The sequence below is a fragment of the Onychomys torridus genome, chromosome 3 (genome assembly GCF_903995425.1).
Source record: "Onychomys torridus chromosome 3, mOncTor1.1, whole genome shotgun sequence".
In the NCBI taxonomy this organism is placed as follows: Eukaryota; Metazoa; Chordata; class Mammalia; order Rodentia; family Cricetidae; genus Onychomys; species Onychomys torridus.
This window is the reverse complement of record NC_050445.1, coordinates 29924851-29943392: the sequence shown is the minus strand read 5'-3', so window position 1 is coordinate 29943392 and position 18542 is coordinate 29924851. Positions and strand designations below refer to the sequence as shown.

Below are 18542 nucleotides of genomic sequence, written 5' to 3'. Positions count from 1 at the left end.
ATCATTGCCTATGTTCATTCTGACTTCAGGTTTGGCTTGGACAAAGTTATCCATAACTCATTTAGGAAAGACTATACAGTTTTGTTTTTCTTGCTATAACCTTTTAAACCTGTTCTATGTCATATTCTATGTCCATTCATAGATAACACATATGGGAGATCTCAATGAGTGTTGGATAGCTTGTTAGGTATTTTATTCTTTTGTTTTATTTGTAGTTAACAAAATCTGAGAACTATTATAACTTGAACCCTGAGTCAGGTAGTCAGTCAGTCTGTCTGTCTGTCTTTCTCTCTGTTATTTATTTATTTATTTATTTATTTATTTATTTATTTATTTATTTATTTATGTGTGTGTGTGTGTGTGTGTGTGTGTGTGTGTGTGTGTGTGTGTGTGTTTTGAGACAGGGTCTTTCTGTGTAGCCTTGGCTGTCCTGGAACTTGCTCTGTAGACCAGGCTGGCCTCAAACTCACAGAGATATGCCTGCCTCTGCCTCCCAAGTGCTGGGATTAAAGATGTACACCATCACTGCCCAGCTGAACCCTGAGTCTTAAATTGTCTTCTCTCTTTCCCAGCTAAACCTTGGCATGCATGAGAAACCTGCCTGTAGAAAGAGAGATGGGTTCAGTTTCTTTCTTTTTAAATTCTACCTGCTACCTGTTCTGGTTCCTTCAGGGCTGGACTTGGAAAAAGGCAGGCAGGTGATATGCCAAAGAGGTCTAATGTACTCAGCGCTCTCATGCTCAATGTTGGTGCTTTTCATGTAGCAGGTTTCAAATACTGACTCTGTCTCTCACAGAACAAATTTGTAATTTCCCTGGGAATGCTTTGTAGGGATTGACAATGCACCATTATCTCCTGAGATGAACAGGCCATTGTCTAGGTGATCTGGTTCCACTTCCTCCTCAACTCCCAATTTTGGTACTATACTCTCTGGTGGAGTCATGTAAAACAGGCAAAGTACCAGGGCAGAACCTTTTCAGGATTGTTTGATTTCACTCCCTTATGCTTGACCTGTTGAGAAAGCAGAGATCTTTTCCCTTCAAAACTCCACATGTGTAGCTCTGTCTAACTTTGTTGCTCCAGGAAGCTCCAGACAACCATTTACTTAGTTTTTGAGGCTACCAGTAAATATCACCTCATGTCCTGTAAACTCTGGATCACCCCAGTGATGTTCTCTCAAGGTTCTTGATCTTGGTAAGTAAGAGTGGAGATGCCCCCATGGAAGGAAATGGAAATGCACAGTTCCCTATGACTCTCTTCTAAAATGCCTTCATCCCCCAGCCTCCTTTCCCAGTTTCCTAGTCTCTCGTTATTTGTGCACTGAAGATGGAGTACACAACAGGACTCAGAGCTAGGTTGGAGTACCTTGCGTAGCAAGATCTACACAAGTTCTTACACCTGTCCCCAAAACACTACAGCCCTATAGAAGCGTAGCACAGTTAACACACACAATTTTAGATGTTCTATTACTCATATCAAAGACATAAATAGAAACAGGTATAATCAATTTTTTTTAATATGGCTTAATCCAATCTGTCCAAAATGTCATAGCAACATGTAATCAATATAAACAATTGTTAAGGAATGTTTTACAGAAATTTCTGCTGAGCCTGTAACATCCAACTATGATACACATCCCACACTTATGCATGTTTCAACTCAAGTACTCAATAAAAATGTCAAGGGCTCAGCTTCACATATGGCTTATGGATGCCATTGTAGCAAGCTTTCTTGTTGGACTATCTTTGGATCGCTAGCCTGCCAATAATGACAAGGAGACTTATTATTAATTATGAAAGTTTGGCTTTAACTTAGGCTTGTCCCCAACTAGCTCTTATAACTCAAATTATCCTGTTTCTATTAATCTACTTTCTGCCACGGGCTCAGTTACCTTTATTTTGTACTGTGTGTCCAACTTCTTTAGAGTCTCACTGGTATCTCCCCACCTCTCTTCTTCCCAGAGTCCTCTCTGTCCCCAGAAGTCCTGCTTAACTTCTTCCTGCCTTGCTGTTGGCCATTCACCTGTTCAGCAAACCAAACACAGCAATGTATCTTCACACAGTGTGCAACTGTCCCACAACCTGTTGTCTAGGACATTGCAGTTTTGGATGCAGAGCGAGTTTTCCTCTAACGTCCTCTCCTCTGACATCTCAGAACTGAGACAGTATGGTTCGGATCTGCACAGTGCATTCTAACCAATATGTGTGGAACCAGAATGTAGATTCTAGGTATTATTAAGAAGGAATTTGAAGGCCAATAACCACTATCTTTTACCACTGTGCCCATCCTACCAGGTTGACTCATCATTTGTGCTTAGAACTATGAAAAGTCAATAAAGCTCTTATCTCTTAAGGAGCTCAAAATCTGATTCTTAAAGTATTGCACTCCTATTGTAGCAAAGGCAGCCCTCCAACACATACCCACAACCCACAAAGGCTCCTTATTAACCTTTGGTTGTATGTGGGTAGGTGCATATACATATACACATACATACACACATATATGAATGCAATATAGAAATACATAGGCTTGTGCATTGCTTTTTGCTTGTTTTTCATGTCATTTTTCACAGAATTGTTTTGATAAAGGAATATATTCCATCATCTTTTACTGAATGTTAAGTTCAATTCTGGGCTTTGAAATAGCCCAGGGTATGAGAAGCACTGGAGAATGACAAAAGAATGGCCAGAGTGGGACCCTTTCCCAGAGATGACTCTTGCTGGCTGTACAACCTTGGTCAGCTGAAGTCCCCATGTTCCACTTTCTAAATTGGAGAAACATCGCATCTGCCTTACAGGACAACTGAAGTTGAACTGGCCCATCCTAAGCATATTCCCCAACATCCACCTGGACAGAGCAAACAGCCAGTGTTGATTCCTATTTAACCTTCCCTTTCCCTGTGTTATGCAAAGCTCACTTAGCTAGTTCCCAGGCATTGGCTCACTTCTAAGGTACCCATGTGTTCTGATGCTCTCATCTTCTAATTGCTTTGTGGTGTCTCTCTGGGGTCATGTTCTTGTCAAGCAGCACGCTGCTGTACCTTACACTCCTAGCAGCTGTCAGGGACTTGTGGCAGAGGGAAGGAGAAATGGGCTCTTCTCTTGGGCAGAAGAGCAGGTTGCCAGCTCCACCCAGGTGTCAGGGTAGCTGAGCTACAATCTCCTTCAGTCAATCCCTTCTTGCTTTTCTGCTGTTGGCTGACAGCCATGGCGGCGGCGGCGGCAGCAAGGGACCATTACTGCAGCCCCAAGGTTTTGGGTTTGGGGGGTTGGGATGATTCTCCTTAGTTCCGAATTATCTTTCCTTTCACTTCCCCCTGTACTTGCTTTGGCTGCTGACTTAGCTTTCATCAGGCAAGTACAAATTTCATAATTTGCCTTCCATTGTTTTGACAATTGATATGATTTGTATATGGCAGCGTGGCTTAATATCCCTATTTGTTGCAGCTCCTTAATCTGGAGGTAGGATTGAGGAGTAGAAGGCTTCAAACCTTGTCTTCTGACCCAGAAACTGCCTCCTGTTTCTACAGCAACTGCATCCTCCCACAGGCTGGTCCTGACTCATGGGGATGGGCAATACAGAGGGGTCTGCTTTATTCATAATCTGAGGGGGAGCACTTGTCCTGTGTCCCCCATTCTTCAGACCATCTGAAACCCAAACGCATGTTGATGTTTCTTTTGTATGCAGTGAGCAATGATGTTGAGTTGTTTAGGTAACAGTTAATGCTGGCTTAAAAAAAAACAAAACAAACAAACAAAAAAACCAGACAAATCAACAACTACAAACACCTAAAATTAGGGAAGAGAAAAGCTGAGTTCAAGTCACAATGGTATTTCAGTCACTGAAGCAGATTAGATTGTGAAGGTATTTTCTCCTCACCTCCGTGTTATTACACACACACACACACACACACACACACACACACACACACACACACGGCTTTGATCATTATTACAGGGTTGGATGGTGATCACAGTTAGCAAATATTTGTTGAACACCTGCTTATGTCAGGCCATGAGCTAGAGACTAGGAAGACAGAATAAATCAAACACCAATGCAACCCTGAACCAGCTTGAATTTACCGAAGGGAGAGAGGTGTAAACAAGTAACTACAGGAAGCGAGGGCAGTGAGATCAGCCAAGTGCAGTTCTGGGTTCTGCTTGTGAGGTCTGCTAGTGCCATAATATAAGCCACCAGACACACACACACACACACACACACACACACACTCACACACTCACACACACTCACACTCACACACACTCACACACTCACACACACTCACACTCACACACTCACACTCACACACTCACACTCACACACACACTCACACTCACACACACACTCACACTCACACACACATTCTCGGGAGGTCTTCAAAGAGGATGTGAGCTTGTCAGAGTATCCAGGAAGCTGGGATGCTAGTGGACCCTCTGCTGTTCAGAAGGAAAGGAGAGAAAAGAACTGCACTTTGAACAGCTGGAGTATAGAGGCCTTGGAGAAGGATGGGGCAGAGGACAAGGCAGAGGGCCGTCTGAGCAGCATTTTAGAGATCAAAACCCCATATCTGCTACTCCTCGTGGAAACCTAGGTATTCATTTGTTTTCACTAAAATAATTCCTTAAATCTAACTACACTGTAATACTGGACCATCTTGCATTACGTGAGTCAGAGGAAAAGCTGTTCCTGTTTTTCTTACCTAAATCACCAAATCCCTCCCAACACATCGTCATATTCTGCCCCATATCTCTTCCTCCTACATGCCTGAAGTGCTCACTGTGAGAACCCAGGGTTGAAAGAGCCTGGATGGCCACCAGCACCTCTGCTATTAGCTGCTGTAGCCTCCAGCTGTTTGGGTCCTTGGAGGATAGAGAGCAGCAACACTCCGGGGTGTGTGCATCTCCATATTAATAAATAATTCCTTGGCCTTAGCCTCTCCAGCATCTGAAAAGCAAAGGAACAGATTCCAGGTGCTCCCTCTGAGTTACAAATCTTTAATGAGAAGCACGCACCAGCATACAGCGCCATTCCTTCTGTGTGCAAGGGTGGCGAATGCAGGGGGTGCAGTGTGTGGAGAACAGTTGCTTCAACTGGGGTGACTTTCACTCCCTGGTATACTCCTGTGTCCCTCATGGGGTTTGTACCTGTAGCTCAGGGAGACTTCCCGATAACTCTTGGACGTCAATGCTAGCCTAACCTCCGCTCACCATATGCATGAATGGAGATCACGAGAGACTGGCTAATTTGTCTATGTTTCCAGGGCCAAAGCGTAGAAGAGTGAGACATTGAAGAGAAGTGCCCCAGTTCCCAGAATCTGTTCATGTGTCCCCACATCTCCACTCCAACATCACTTCCTTTGAGGATAATGACTGGTCCAAATGCTCCCTGTCCTCTGAATTAGCCTGTCCTGAGTTGACCCTGTAGGTAGGAAGTTCATTGCCAATTCCATCTCATTTGTATTCTCTCTCCCTCCTCCCTCTCTCCTTCTCCCATACTGACTGACCTCTCAGTACAGAGACACTGGGCCTCTGTCCCCAGCACTTTGTTCAGCCTGTAATGCCCATGACCTGGTTCATTTGTGAGTGATTATTCTGCTCCCAGGGTGGCACCTTTGTAACCAGGGCTGCCTGCTTCTGCCATACAGAAGTGGGAGCTTCCAGGGGCAAGGCAGTCCTCCTGACTCTTTCTTTCCTTTACAATTGCAGCCATTAGTACAGTGTGCTCCCTTTCCCAAATGTATCCAGCCTTTACCTAGGTAACAAGGTCTAATCCGAGCTTACCCTTACCATTTTCAGTTGTTTTTGTTGTTTCAAGAGGAAAAAAAAAAGAAAAGAAATGTTCCAATCATGATCATTTTTCTGTACAAGATCTTCATAGCAGAAGCAGGATACAAACACCCTGGTAGTGACACTCCCCCCCAATTGGTGTTGACTTAATGTAAGTAGTCTAGTTCCCTGTGCAGAGTTGTGAGCAATTCCTTTCAATTTAAATGTTAATTGGAGTGCAAACTTCAAGATAAAATGAAAATAAGTCCCGAGGAGAACTGCTTTTTTTTTTCCTAGCTGTATTTAATGGTTCTCCTTGCCTTTCTTCCTTCACCCTGCTTTATGGTCAGTCCCCCGACTCCTTCCCACCTTGCTGGACAACATTCAGGAGTTTAGAATGCACCTTTATTTCAAATATTAGAACACTGAATGTGAGGGTCATGAAACACAGATGACATCCTCAAACCCAACACAGTTCATGAGAGTTTTGATGGAGAACGAAATACAAACTGTGTAAATTCTTGATTACAAGATATTACTGTGGGTCTAAGGAAAACCATAGCTAGTCCTTCATTCTTTTAAAAATACATTTATGATTTATTTATATTTAAATACATTTATGATTTATTTATTGTTTAAGTACATTTATGATTTATTTTTTATTTTATTTTTTACAGAAAGATTTCTCTTTTTTCACTTTTGCATCATTCTGTTGTTTAGGACATGTATCATCATTTACAGAGATATGGTGGCAGGTAGGTCAGAGAAGCACTGTGACGTCATCTGCATGACCCCAAAGTGACAGTGCACTAACTCAACTGCAAACAGAAAGCATGAGAAATTGTTGAACAACCAACAATACACTCTCAGCCCTCTATGTTGACACGGGAATGTGATAGCCCTCCCCAGGGCTCCATGGACCAGATTCTGTGTGTGAATTAAAGCTAGGCATTGTCACATTTCCCTTTCTTGCCCCATCCATCCAATGATCCACTGATTTGTTTGCTGTTTATTTCTTCTCTTTTTCTTTTCTTGTTCTCTCTCCCCGACTTTGCTCCTTCTCTCTCACTCCTCACAGATGGGACCTCAGGGTGGGTAGCACTCTACCGCTGCTTAGGGCCCCAGCCCATTTTATAGTCTCTGTTTTGAGACAAGGCAGCACTCAGCTGTCTGGCTGGCCTTGAACTTGCTCTATAGTCCAGCCTGGCTTCAAACTTCAGCTCCTCCTGCCTCGGCCTCCCAAGAAGCAGCCAGGCTCATGTTGTCATTTCAAGCTCTTGGAGTGTGGGTATTTTTCAAGACCCCTTAAATCTTTTGGGGCACAATAAGATAATTCATACTGAAGTTGGAATATTTGTAAATTTCCTTGATTTTTTTCATTCTGTCATTCTATTTCACGTTTGGCTCTCCAGCCAGTGTTTTTGTTTGTTTGTTTTGTTTTTAAAGTATTCAGTTTTTACTTTATGGGAGCAATGTCTTTCAGCACTTGTCTCTCTGTGGATGTTAATACTCATACATTGTTTTTCTTCCCCTTATACACTTTGCTTACCCCAGTTTGTCCACTCCACCCAGCTGTAGGATTCTCTCAGTTGGTTGTCTGCTCATTTAATTTTTTTTTTACGTTTATTTAGTGTGTACATGTGTCTGAGGTGAGTGCCTGAGTGTAGGCATGCACGTACTATGTCATGTGTGGCAGGAATCAGAGAACAACGTGAGGGAGTTGGTTCTCTCCTTCCACCATGCAGGTCCCAGGGATCACACTCAGGTTCAGACTCGAGAGCAAGAGCCTTTACCCACCCATGTTTCAGAGTGGAATGCTAAAGAGTTGTGAGAACTACTGAGTCAGTGAGGGTACCCGAAGTCCACTTGGGACTTGGAACCCACCATACACTTAGTCTCTCAGGCAGAACCTTTGCTTTCAGAGTCCCACCATGCAATGGGCTGTTCATGGTCCAGGAGCAACCTCACTCACCCAGCCTAGGCTGGGGTGGGTCTCACAACCATCTTCTGGAAACCAAAGAGAAGAGGGCTCAGTGTGTGTGTGTGTGTGTGTGTGTGTGTGTGTGTGTGTGTGTGTGTGTGTGTGAATAGTAAGATTTCACATCACATCCAATAGTCACCCAGCAGGGGGTGGTCGTGAACTTCAGTGTGGAAGAACCCTGCCCTCACCTGTGCTAGCCAATCCTTGGTGGGGCTTGTGCCTTACCCCATCCCTAAGTGTTTTCTTTATTCAGTGTCCTGGAACTTAGGAGAAGTGGGTGCCCCTCGGTGGTGTGGAGTAGTCAGAGGATCTGAGACGCTAATCCCTTTTCAAATAACTCCCTCGCAATACCTGCCGCCCCCTTCTCTGTGTGGATGAATTCAGGAGCCTGTGGGGGATTCTACAGACGGGTCTCCCTGATCCTGCCTTTGGATTCAGCCTAGCCGTTTCTGCCGCCCACCAGTCTCGCTGCTCCCGCTCTTCCTGTCTCCTCTTTCCTTTGTTCCCTGTCTCTCAGCTATAGTTCTGGCTTGACTTTGGAAGAAAAAAAATGCCAAGTGCATTTGTTCACATCAATTTTAATTCTTTTATTTATCCCATTCTCTCACACAACTCAATAACGCCGTTGTTAACTCTATTTGCAGTCCACTAGCTTTGAGACTGTCGATAACTTATTATTTGTCTTTGGAGCTTGCCTTTTTCTCATCTGTAAAATTGGAATATTTGTTGTCCTGCATGCCTTCTGACCTAGTATAGTAGCTTGCCTGAGCTACTACATAGATAACTCGGTTAACTTCCCAAGGAGAAAAGAACCAGCTGTTCATGCAGAGGTTGGACAGAGTCAGACTCAAGGATGATGTGAAAATCTTCCCTGGATCAATGAAAATGCAGTCAGGATCTCTGTTTTCCATCCCATTTCCGCATCAACAACTTAGAACAACCCTTTACCTCAGTCAACAATACCCTGTGGGAGGCACAGAAGTTTACCTAAGATGAGAGAGAGGAGGCAATTGCCCTCCCTCACCCGAGACCTAGATGACCAGGGTCTGCTCAGAACTTGGAAGAACATTATTTCCTCCATTTTCCTGCTTTTCTGCTCCCTCATATTTTCTTCTAAATAAAACACGTTGTTCTCATTCATCAATAAATGTCACCTCCTATTTTTTATGGTTGGCATTCTCTTTAGATTTCCTACCTCACAAACCCACAGGTCCATCTCTGGCCAGTGTGGGCTCACTTGACGTGATCCACTATCCACTCAGTCCCTTAGGTAATGTCTTTGCTCCCAAGGGTCTAGAGAGCCTGGGAACGATGTAGGACTTCCAGGCGTTAAAGTCAAGTGAGAATTTGGCCTCCAGAAGAGAGGCCAAATAAGCTTACTGGGGTCACAGGGGACATGGGATGAAGAGGGGAAGAGGCCAGGAAAGGGTCCTGACTTTAAGTGCCTTCTGTTTAAGGTACTAAACTTCCCAGTGAGAGAGCTGGACTTATTCCCTTCCCATTTGCCTTTCAAGAAAGCAGAGGGTAAAGTATTAATCACAGATTATCCTGTTCCTAGGAATCAATCCACATGGCCTCCCATATCCACTTGGGAACTTTCTCCACTGACAAGGCAGCTGGCCCTTGTGAGGAAAGAAGGGATCCCAGTCAGGGCTGGTGGCAGTGAGTGTGGCTGTGCTGGTGGGAATGAAAGGACCCACCGTAGGAACTGGACCGGCCCATGGGCAGGGCTAATCCTTCCTTTCTGGCTAGGGCTGGCTGTGCAGGAGGCTCGGCTCATGTGTGAGTGTTATCAGCACGTGACTCTTTCAACAAAGCTTCGCCTGACTCATTCGGCAGGCTGAGCAATCTGCACAGTGCTATGTGATAATGAAGCTTCCTTGGCAACTCACAGAAGTGAATACAGAGTGTTATTTCCACCTGGCTGGGCAGGCCTGCTAGGTGCTTAGGAAGGCAAAGGAAAACCAGATAGGGCAGGTGTCTGCTCAGCTGCCCCTTTCAGGATCCTCTGCCTCTGGGACCGGGAACTGTACATGGGTTGCAGGATCCTCCTTCCCAGATGGGAGGCCAGCCACTGTTTTCCCTCTGTGTTTGTGCTCCCATTCAGTAACCAGACTCTATTGGCTAGGGCTGACAATGTCTGACTTTCCTTGTCAGAACAAAGAGACCATATCCCTCAACTGAGGGATCTTAACTCAAATTGTGTCCAGTTAGAGGCAGAAGTCCATTCTTTTGTGTGGAGTATGACTCTGGGAAGGGTAGGAGTGGATAGAATGTAAGAGAGGTAGAGGATGGATGGGTGGCCTCTTGATGAGTTGCACAGATCCCCAGGCCCACAGAAAACCTGTTGCTTTTGTTCCTCTGGTACTAGAAGAGATAGATGGGGTAGTAGTACATGTGAGGTACCTTGATTCCAGGCAGACACCTTCTCTAGAAGAAATAGTTCAGGAAAGCTGGGCGATGGTGGCACATGACTTTAATCCCAGTACTTGGGAGGCAGAGTTCGAGGCCAGCCTGGCCTACAAAGTGAGTTCCAGGAAAGGCACAAAGCTACTCAGAGAAACCCTGTGTCAAAAAACAAACAAACAAACAAACAAACAAACAACAAAAAAAATCAACCCAAAAAACAAGAAAGAAAGGAAGGAAGGAAGGAAGGAAGGAAGGAAGGAAGGAAGGAAGGAAGGAAGAAAAAGGAAAGAAATAGTTGGGGTTGGAGTAGCAGTGCATGTGAGGTACCTAATTCCAGGCAGGCACCCTCTCCATCACTCTGACATTTTGCCCTTCCTTTGAGAGAACAGAATATCTCTGAGGTCCTCTAGGATGCTCTGTGATGCTGCAGAGGAGTCAGAACTTGGGGCAGAGGCCAAATAAAAATGGCGTTGCTCTTGCTTAGTGCCCTGTTAGCTAGTTGGGGCTGGTGTCACTGGCTTAAATGCAGGGAGGCATGAGAGAGGGCAGGCAGACTCAAGAAGGAATGACCAATATATTGGGGTGAGGTGCTCCCCAGGAGGAAGTAAAAAGGCAACTTTTAAAAAAGAGAGTAAGAGAAGGAAAACATTTGGGGAACATGTCCAGATTGGAGCCATCATGTAAAGGGACCATGCAACAGTAGTTCTGGGCACATCTGGCCACAGGAGGGAAGGAACCAGCAAAAAAGCTGAGCTGGGCAAGATGCTAAATAGCCAGCAGAGACATGGACCAGCTCTGCCGTCTCCCTTCTGCTGTAGACAGCATCTCTCCAGCAATCTCCTTCCTCACCAAGTCATTCCTAGTTGTCTGGTAGGTCATGGAGGTGTCGAGCGCGCATGGCCCTCACCCTGAAGCTGGGGCCGACCCAAGAGACTGGGAGGATAGAGGCAAATGCAAAGAAGGGGCTGCTCCAAGCGCTCAGACTCAGGGACGAAGACATGACTCTCCCTCTGTTTCCAAGGATGCAGGCAAAACTAAGCCCTAAGAGCCAGTTTGGGATGGAGCAGAGGACCAACCCCTGCTCCCCCAACCCCAACCAGATTTTCACACGTGACTCCTCCCACAGTCCAGCAGACCCTGGGTTAAAGGAGAGAGGGTCTAGTAGAGGCAGCCTGAGTGCAGAGACCCTGCTCTGCTCCGGCAGCCCACCTCCCTGCTCTCGTTTCTCTAAAAGGCTGACGAATGCAGTGGTTAGTCACAACTATGTGGATCTGTGCCCTTTCTTCCACTTATGGTGTTCCTGTTAGCAAATGGCTCCATTCTCCATCCAGGCCAAAAGACAGCAGCTGTGAATGAAGGCTGAGCTAGATTCCCAGGAAGGGCAGCACTTGCCTAGCACAGAGGAGGTGAGCCACAGGGGATCATGTGCTTGGCCTGTGCTTAGGAATCCAGCTGTCACAGCATGTTGCACAGAAAACAGTCACCATCAGTGGCTCTCCTGTGTAGGAGTCTGAGTGGGTAGTCTGCCTGTGCTTGAAGTGCCCCCACCCTCTTCCCCCTGCCCCAGGGCTAAGGTATACCTGACCCTGTCCTCTCACAGGTTCTAATGCTAACTGCTTCCCTCCTGCTTCCTCATAGACCTTCGTAGAATGACAGCTGGCTTCATGGGTATGGCAGTGGCCATCATCCTCTTCGGCTGGATCATCGGTGTGCTGGGCTGCTGCTGGGACCGAGGCCTTATGCAGTATGTGGCAGGGCTTCTCTTCCTCATGGGAGGTAAGGCTAAAAGCTGCTGATGGGGAGGGGGAGACTGGGAACACCCTGCTAACTGTGGAGACGTGGTAAGAGGATAGCCCAGAGGGGTGTGGCCAACACAGGGCTGTCTGCTCCCTCATCTGTTGGTTCATCACCAGTCTGTTCCTGTCACCTGTGGACCGCTATACTAGCTGTTAGTGATGCAAAGGGAAATGAGACACAGTCCTCAGTGTCGAGAGCCTTGGGGACCTCAGTGCTTAGATGGAAGGGAGACACTGTGGCTATGAACTCACATGACAGCTGTTGGAGACCTCAGACTTGGAAGCAGGAAACCAGGAGATCCTGGGCACTTTACACTCCCTTGCCCTGTATTTTAGTGGTAGACCCGGGAAGGAGGCGTTTCTTCTCCAAAGGTCCCTGCTCATCCTCGATTTATGGTTTAACAAAGGCAGTGGCGGCACAAGACTAGATTCCCCCCATTTCTGTCCCCTTTTCTTACTACTGTCATGGCCACTGAGCCAGCCCAGTGGCTGTTAGCAGACTCTGGACATAGAGCTGCGTAGTTATGAGGGAAGAGGTTCTGGTCCAAGCAAAATAAAAGTTTTCTCACCATCTACTTTGGCATCTTCCTTTCCTTTTGGAGTCTTCTGGATTGGGGCTCAGGCTAGAGCTCAAGCTTTGGACTGCCTGGAACAGGTGGATGGGTGAGTTGTGTGTTGTCTGGAGGAAGGGAATGAGTGTGGACAGACAGAATTAGAAATGTTTGTGGGAGGAAGAAAAAACTAGTCCCACACACGGAAGCAGATGTCAGTATGGCTTTGGGCATCATGCAGGGGCTTGACCGGTCTCTTTTGTGCCAGTTTCTGGGCTGAGGAGAGAAAGATGGAGTGGGCTGTGGGACTCTTTATCTACAGGCCAAGCTGGGGAATGGGGAAGCTTGTCCCTCTCTGTGTACAGAGAGACATCTGGGGCACAAAAGGCTCTGGTTTAGGGGAGGAAGAGGAGGAGGGCTTTGCAGGAAGGACTTGGGCCCTCAAGTTTTGCTCTGTTCCTTGAAGCATAGCTACTCTGTGTCAAACACAAAGGCAGGCTTCCCATTGACCTGATACTTAGGGGACTCACATGTCATCAGAGTCAGGATGTCCCCATTGCCAGAGCTGCCACCCCTGGGGCCCACCCCTGTGGTTAAGGCAGAGGTTCAGAGAGTGAGAGGGGCATGGCGGCTCTGTGGTAGAGATTCTATATAGATGTCATCATCCCCCAACACAGACTTGAGTTCTGTGGGCTTCCCGTTTCTTCATTAAAATAGGGACTCAGATCCGCTGATGGTTCTCACACTGTATTTTACCAGTAGAGTCCCTTTGTCTCTCCTTTGTAATTCACCTTTCATGTGGCCCTTCAAAATATAAAAAAAGGTAAAAAGCAAAGCATCTGTATCCTTTTTGTAGTGAGGCTGGAGCCTGTTTGTAGGGCAGCTGTACCTTGTTAATAGTGAAGCTGCATTCTGTTAGTTGTGAGGCTGTATCCTATTTTAGTGAGGCTGTACCTATTTTAGTGAGACTGTATCCTATTTTAGTGAGGCTGTATCCTATTTTAGTGAGGCTGTATCCTATTTTAGTGAGGCTGTATCCTATTTGAGCGAGGCTGTACCTATTTTAGTGAGACTGTATCCTATTTGAGTGAGGCTGTATCCCATTTTAGTGAGGTTGTATCCTGTTTGTAGTGAGGCTGTATCCTGTTTGTAGTGAGACTGTATCCTGTTTGTAGTGAGGCTATATCCTGTTTGTAGTGAGACTGTATCCTGTTTATAGTGTGGTTGTATCCTATTTGAATGAGGCTGTATCCTGTTTGTAGTGAGGCTGTATCATGTTTGCTCTTTGGAGACACAGAACAGGCTCTGATGAGGCACTTTCCTGAGACTGGAGAGAGGTCTCCTGGGTATCACAGAGAAGCTGAGCAAACAGGCTTCAGACTGAGCTCCCAGGTGGGGGGCTTGCTGTCTTTCTCTACTTCTTACCTAGCATTTGCTGTGCCTGGGTGACTTCTTCACTGGCCCTTCACTTCAGGCAGGAACAAGGCTCAGAACCTGGGACCTTCCAACTCCGAGAGCTTTTCAAAGGACTTCAGTTAACTTGTAGACTAACAGCCAGAATGCCATTGACTCGCTTATCTTTGTTAGCCAGGCCACAGGAGTAGGTCAGATAATAAACAGGCCGGAATTGAATAGTAATGGCTAAGCTGAAAGCTGAGACTACAGTGAGGTCACTGGGTTACCTCCCAATCACTGGAGGCCTTGGGACAAAAGGCAAGAGGACAGAAGCTATGGGCAGGAGGGGCCTGGAGCCCTGTCCTCCTACTTCTGGGGCACCTACTAGATGTCTGGAGCTCCAGGATGCATTAGGAGCTGCACACTCCATTCTGGAGACTGAACGAATGGGAGCCTTGCTCCCTTTACCCCAGGTAGTCCTCACCCATTTCTAGTCAGAGCTTCTTCCCAGGAAGCTTTGATTAATCACTGATGCAAGCCAATCAGGACCAACCCCACAGAGCTTTTGGTGTACACTCCATGTGCACATAGAGTCAAGAATGAGTGAGACAGATAAACTCTGGAGTCCTTCCAGCTCCCACTTTGTACTGCACCAGAGAACACTCAGGCACACACGAATGCATGCACAGCTCCACACCTCCACCTTTGTGACTGCTTCTCTGAGTCATGCAACAAGAGATCAGACAGGGCCAACTGGCCTCAGTAGCCGGCAGGCCTACCCAAGACCTGACTACTGGAAGGTGCACGCACATCTGCCTTTCTTGGATCCGTGATACCTATTTTTAAAATGGCAAATCCATAGTTTTGATAAAGTGCTAGTGTGACAACCAGCTTTACAGAAGCCTGTCTTCCAACAGCCTCTTGCTGATCAGAGTACAGTCCAGGCTAGGCAGAAGTTAATTCATTCTCAGGTCACAAAGCCTTCTCTTCCCCCTGGAGTTTTCTTTTTTCTTTTTTTTAATTGGAAGTAAAGCAATATACTCATGAATGAAGCTGGGGTGGGAAGGGAAGTAGTATCCCTACACTTTTGAGCACTATCAGGCCCTGAAATAACAAGGGCATTAATAACAATGCCATTGACTTCTCATCTCTTGATTGGTGGGGTTTTCTTTTTTGGAAATTCTGCCATACCCCTCCTTCTCAAGTTAGCATCCTTTGTAACTGGGGGAGACCCAGCTTTGGGAGTACAGCAGCCCAGGGCAACTGCATGCTCTGACTTAGGAAAATGAGGCACGATTGATTGGTCTTGTTAAAAATATATGTGTTGGGGAAGGATATGGTTCAAGATCAGAGACTGAATTCCTGGCCCTGCTCAGTTGTGATAATTCAACTGAGGGGCCAGACATGAACCAGAAGAAATGGCTGGACCTGGAGAACCGGAGACATCCTAGCATGAACTTGTCCCAGAACCTGAAAAGTCTGTTCTCCCGGTGTCAATTTCCTATGGATGACCTGTCAAAGAACTTACGGAGTAAGCCACCTGTTCTAGCTATCACCAAGACACAACGCCACCATTAGTCACTGAAACTGCAGATAGTCTCCAAACGTGACCTTGTAGCCTTCTCTTGGGTAGAGCTCCCTCAGGTGTCTGTGGCTGAGCAAAGCCAGGCTCCCAGGAGTTATATTGGGCTGGAAGCTAAGCCGGTAGAGACCAAGAGCAGCTGTATCTGGAGCAGGCCAGACATGAGTAGGTAAACAGGTAAAAGGGGAAGATGTGGCAAGAAAGGAAGGGGCACATTTGGGATGGGGAGAGTTCAGTTCTCAGAGCCCATCTAAAAAGGATAAGTGTGATGGTGGGTGCTTGTTATACTAGCAATGGGAGGCAGAGACAGGTGAATCCCTGGAGTTCACCTGCCAGTTAGCCTAGTCCCATTAGCAAGTTCCAGGCCAATGAGAGATATGTTTCAAAAAGCAATATAGACAGCTCCTGACAAATGACAGGTTATACTCTGGCCTCCATATGTACACATATGTACATGCACCTATACACTCACACATACATGCACACATACAACACACATATACTCACATATGTACACACACCTCTGTGTACCTATACACTCAAACCTATAACACACATAATTCTTTCAAGTGGAGAAGTATATTTGGAATCAGGATTCCAACTATTGAGTTACAACTCTAAGTGAAGTAATTCATCAAACATAAGAGGTATCATCTACATTTCAATTAATTTAAATTTCTGTACTATTCCACTTCTTGCCTAGATATGTGTTTTTTCAAGTTATAAATATATATGTAAGTATATATTTATAATTGTCTTCACACCCTCTTCTCTGTTCCAATAGGAAGATGGCCTCCATTGGACATTTCTCTGGTCTGTATCTGACCATTTCAGAGTTAAAGAGAGGGTGCCTCACACACTGTGCAATAACTACCAACAAACTGTTAAAGGGATATTCAAGCGAGAGGAAACTATTAATTAAGCAGGGCAGCATATTTGGCCAGGAGGCTTGGGGGTGGTGGGTGGGATCCAGCTTCTCTTTTGGCAGCACCTCTGCAGAAGATCTAGCCCAGACTGGTACAGCCCCATGTGGGTGTGAGCAACCATCATAATGAATCATCAGCGACATTCAGAGGCCTGGGAACAGGATAACACAGGGACAGACCGTGAGGAGCGGGAGCACATGACTGCTCTGCTCACATGTGACTCCCTCCCTGGAAGCTTCTTAGGCATGAAGCTTTGAAAGATGCATTGGAATAGCTAGTCCATGTTCATAGCATCAAGAACCTCCCCACAGTCCTCCCATAATTGCCGGAAGCCTTCCTTCCTCTTCACTCCCAGCCAGGGCTAAGGCTCCACCATCTTTTGTCTAGACTAGCACTGAAGTCCCTTGCTGGCCACCCTGACTCCACTATGGTCATGCCATGCTCAATCCTGAACAGATCACAGTGGCACACATGTAGAGTCTAGAGGCTAGCCAGGGGGATGGGTTCTCTCCACCATGTGGATCCCAGGGATCAGACTCAGGTTGTCAGGCTTGGTGGCAAGTGCCGTTACCCACTGCGTCATCTTGCCATCCCAGCATAAATGGTGTAAACTAGGAATCAGATTGCCACTCACCTCCTGTCACTAGTAGTCCTAACGACTTGCAGTTGAACTTAATAAAACCCAAATTCCTTCCTTTCTTTAAGAGTTTCCACATCCCGCTTGACCTTGCCTCTCTCAGCTGCCTTTCTGTTTTCCTGTGCATGCACTGTCCCCTCACGCCTCTCCACCCACACTGGCTGCTCTTCTGTCCCACACATGCAAAGGTTGCTTCAGACCCTGGAGCTGCCTGATGTCTTTAACCAAGGAACTACTCACGGATGTCTCTTTCCTTAGGTTCAGATCCCTATTCCAAGGGTCCTCCTTAGAGTCTCCTTGACTGGCAATTCAGTGAACATGCCAGGCGTGCTTTACAGTTTAATTAACTGAAATTTCATTAGTGTGCCTCTTCATGCCTAACTATATGTTATTTTGGGTTTTGTTTTTATTTTTTAAAGCAGCTTTAAACATTTATTATCTCAAAGTTTCCCTGAATAAGAATTCCAGGTGTAGCTCAACAGGGGTCTCAGCCGAGGATCTTACTAAACCGTGCTCATGTTTGTGGTTGGGTTCTCCTCTGAGACTTAAGATCCTTGCCAGGGTCACAGTGTTGATGATGGAATTCCTCTCCTTGTGGGGGTTAGAACCCATGGAAGCTAGCTTCTTCAAAGCCACCAAAAAAGACTCTCTGAATTTTAGTAAACACTTAATTTTTAGAACACTTTTATATGTAAGGAAAATTGAGAGCTACTGGGATGGCCCAACAGGTAAAGATGTTTGCAGCCAAGTCTGATGACCTAAGTCCAATCCCTGGGATCTATAGGGTGGAAGCTGAGAGCTAAATCCCACAGACTATCCTCTGACTTCCACATGTGTGATGTGGCATGCATGTGTGCACACACACAAACATAATTAATTAATTTTTAAAATTGAGCAAGCATTAAAAAGAGCTAGGGTATCACACTTAGCCCATGCACCCAGTTTCTCCTTTTATTACTGTGTTTGCATTATTGAGGCACATCTGTTACAGTGGATGAATGAATAATGGTGCACTGTTATTCACTAAAGCTCCTGGCTCATTCAGATCCCCGTAGGTTTATCTGGTGTCCTTTTCTGTTCCAGGATCCCATCCCCAGCACCAGGATGCATTCAATGATACTGTTTCTCTAGGTTTCTCTTAGCTGCGGCACCTCCCTAAGTCTTATTTGTTTCAGATGACCCTGACAGTTTTGGAATATTGGCCAGGCCTATTATAGGATGCTCTTCTGTTGGGACTTACCATGATGGTTTTTTTTTTTTCATTATTAGACTGAATTATGGTTTGGGGGAGGGAGATTGCGAAGGCAAAGGGCCATTGACATCCCATCATTTCAACATGACTTGTACTCATGACTGTCGAGGTTGCTCTGATCTTTTGGAATAGATAGTGTTTCTCTGCTGTCAATCCTTTTCCTCCCCATGTCTGTACTGTACCCCCTGAAGACAGCCATTGTGTGTAGTCACCCAGGAGGAATGGGGTGCAATGATGGAGTGCTGGGG

The 18542-nt window shown here is 46.0% G+C and overlaps 1 protein-coding gene across 1 annotated transcript in view; it reads left to right on the top strand.

The window, feature by feature from the left end:
• Tmem178b (transmembrane protein 178B) overlaps positions 1 to 18542 on the top strand; it is a 386876-nt gene that overhangs the window by 336968 nt on the left and 31366 nt on the right. Inside the window, exon 3 of the mRNA XM_036180393.1 lies at positions 11794 to 11931. Within this exon, the coding sequence (XP_036036286.1) occupies positions 11794 to 11931 (138 nt within the window). The remainder of the gene's footprint in view (positions 1 to 11793; positions 11932 to 18542) is intronic.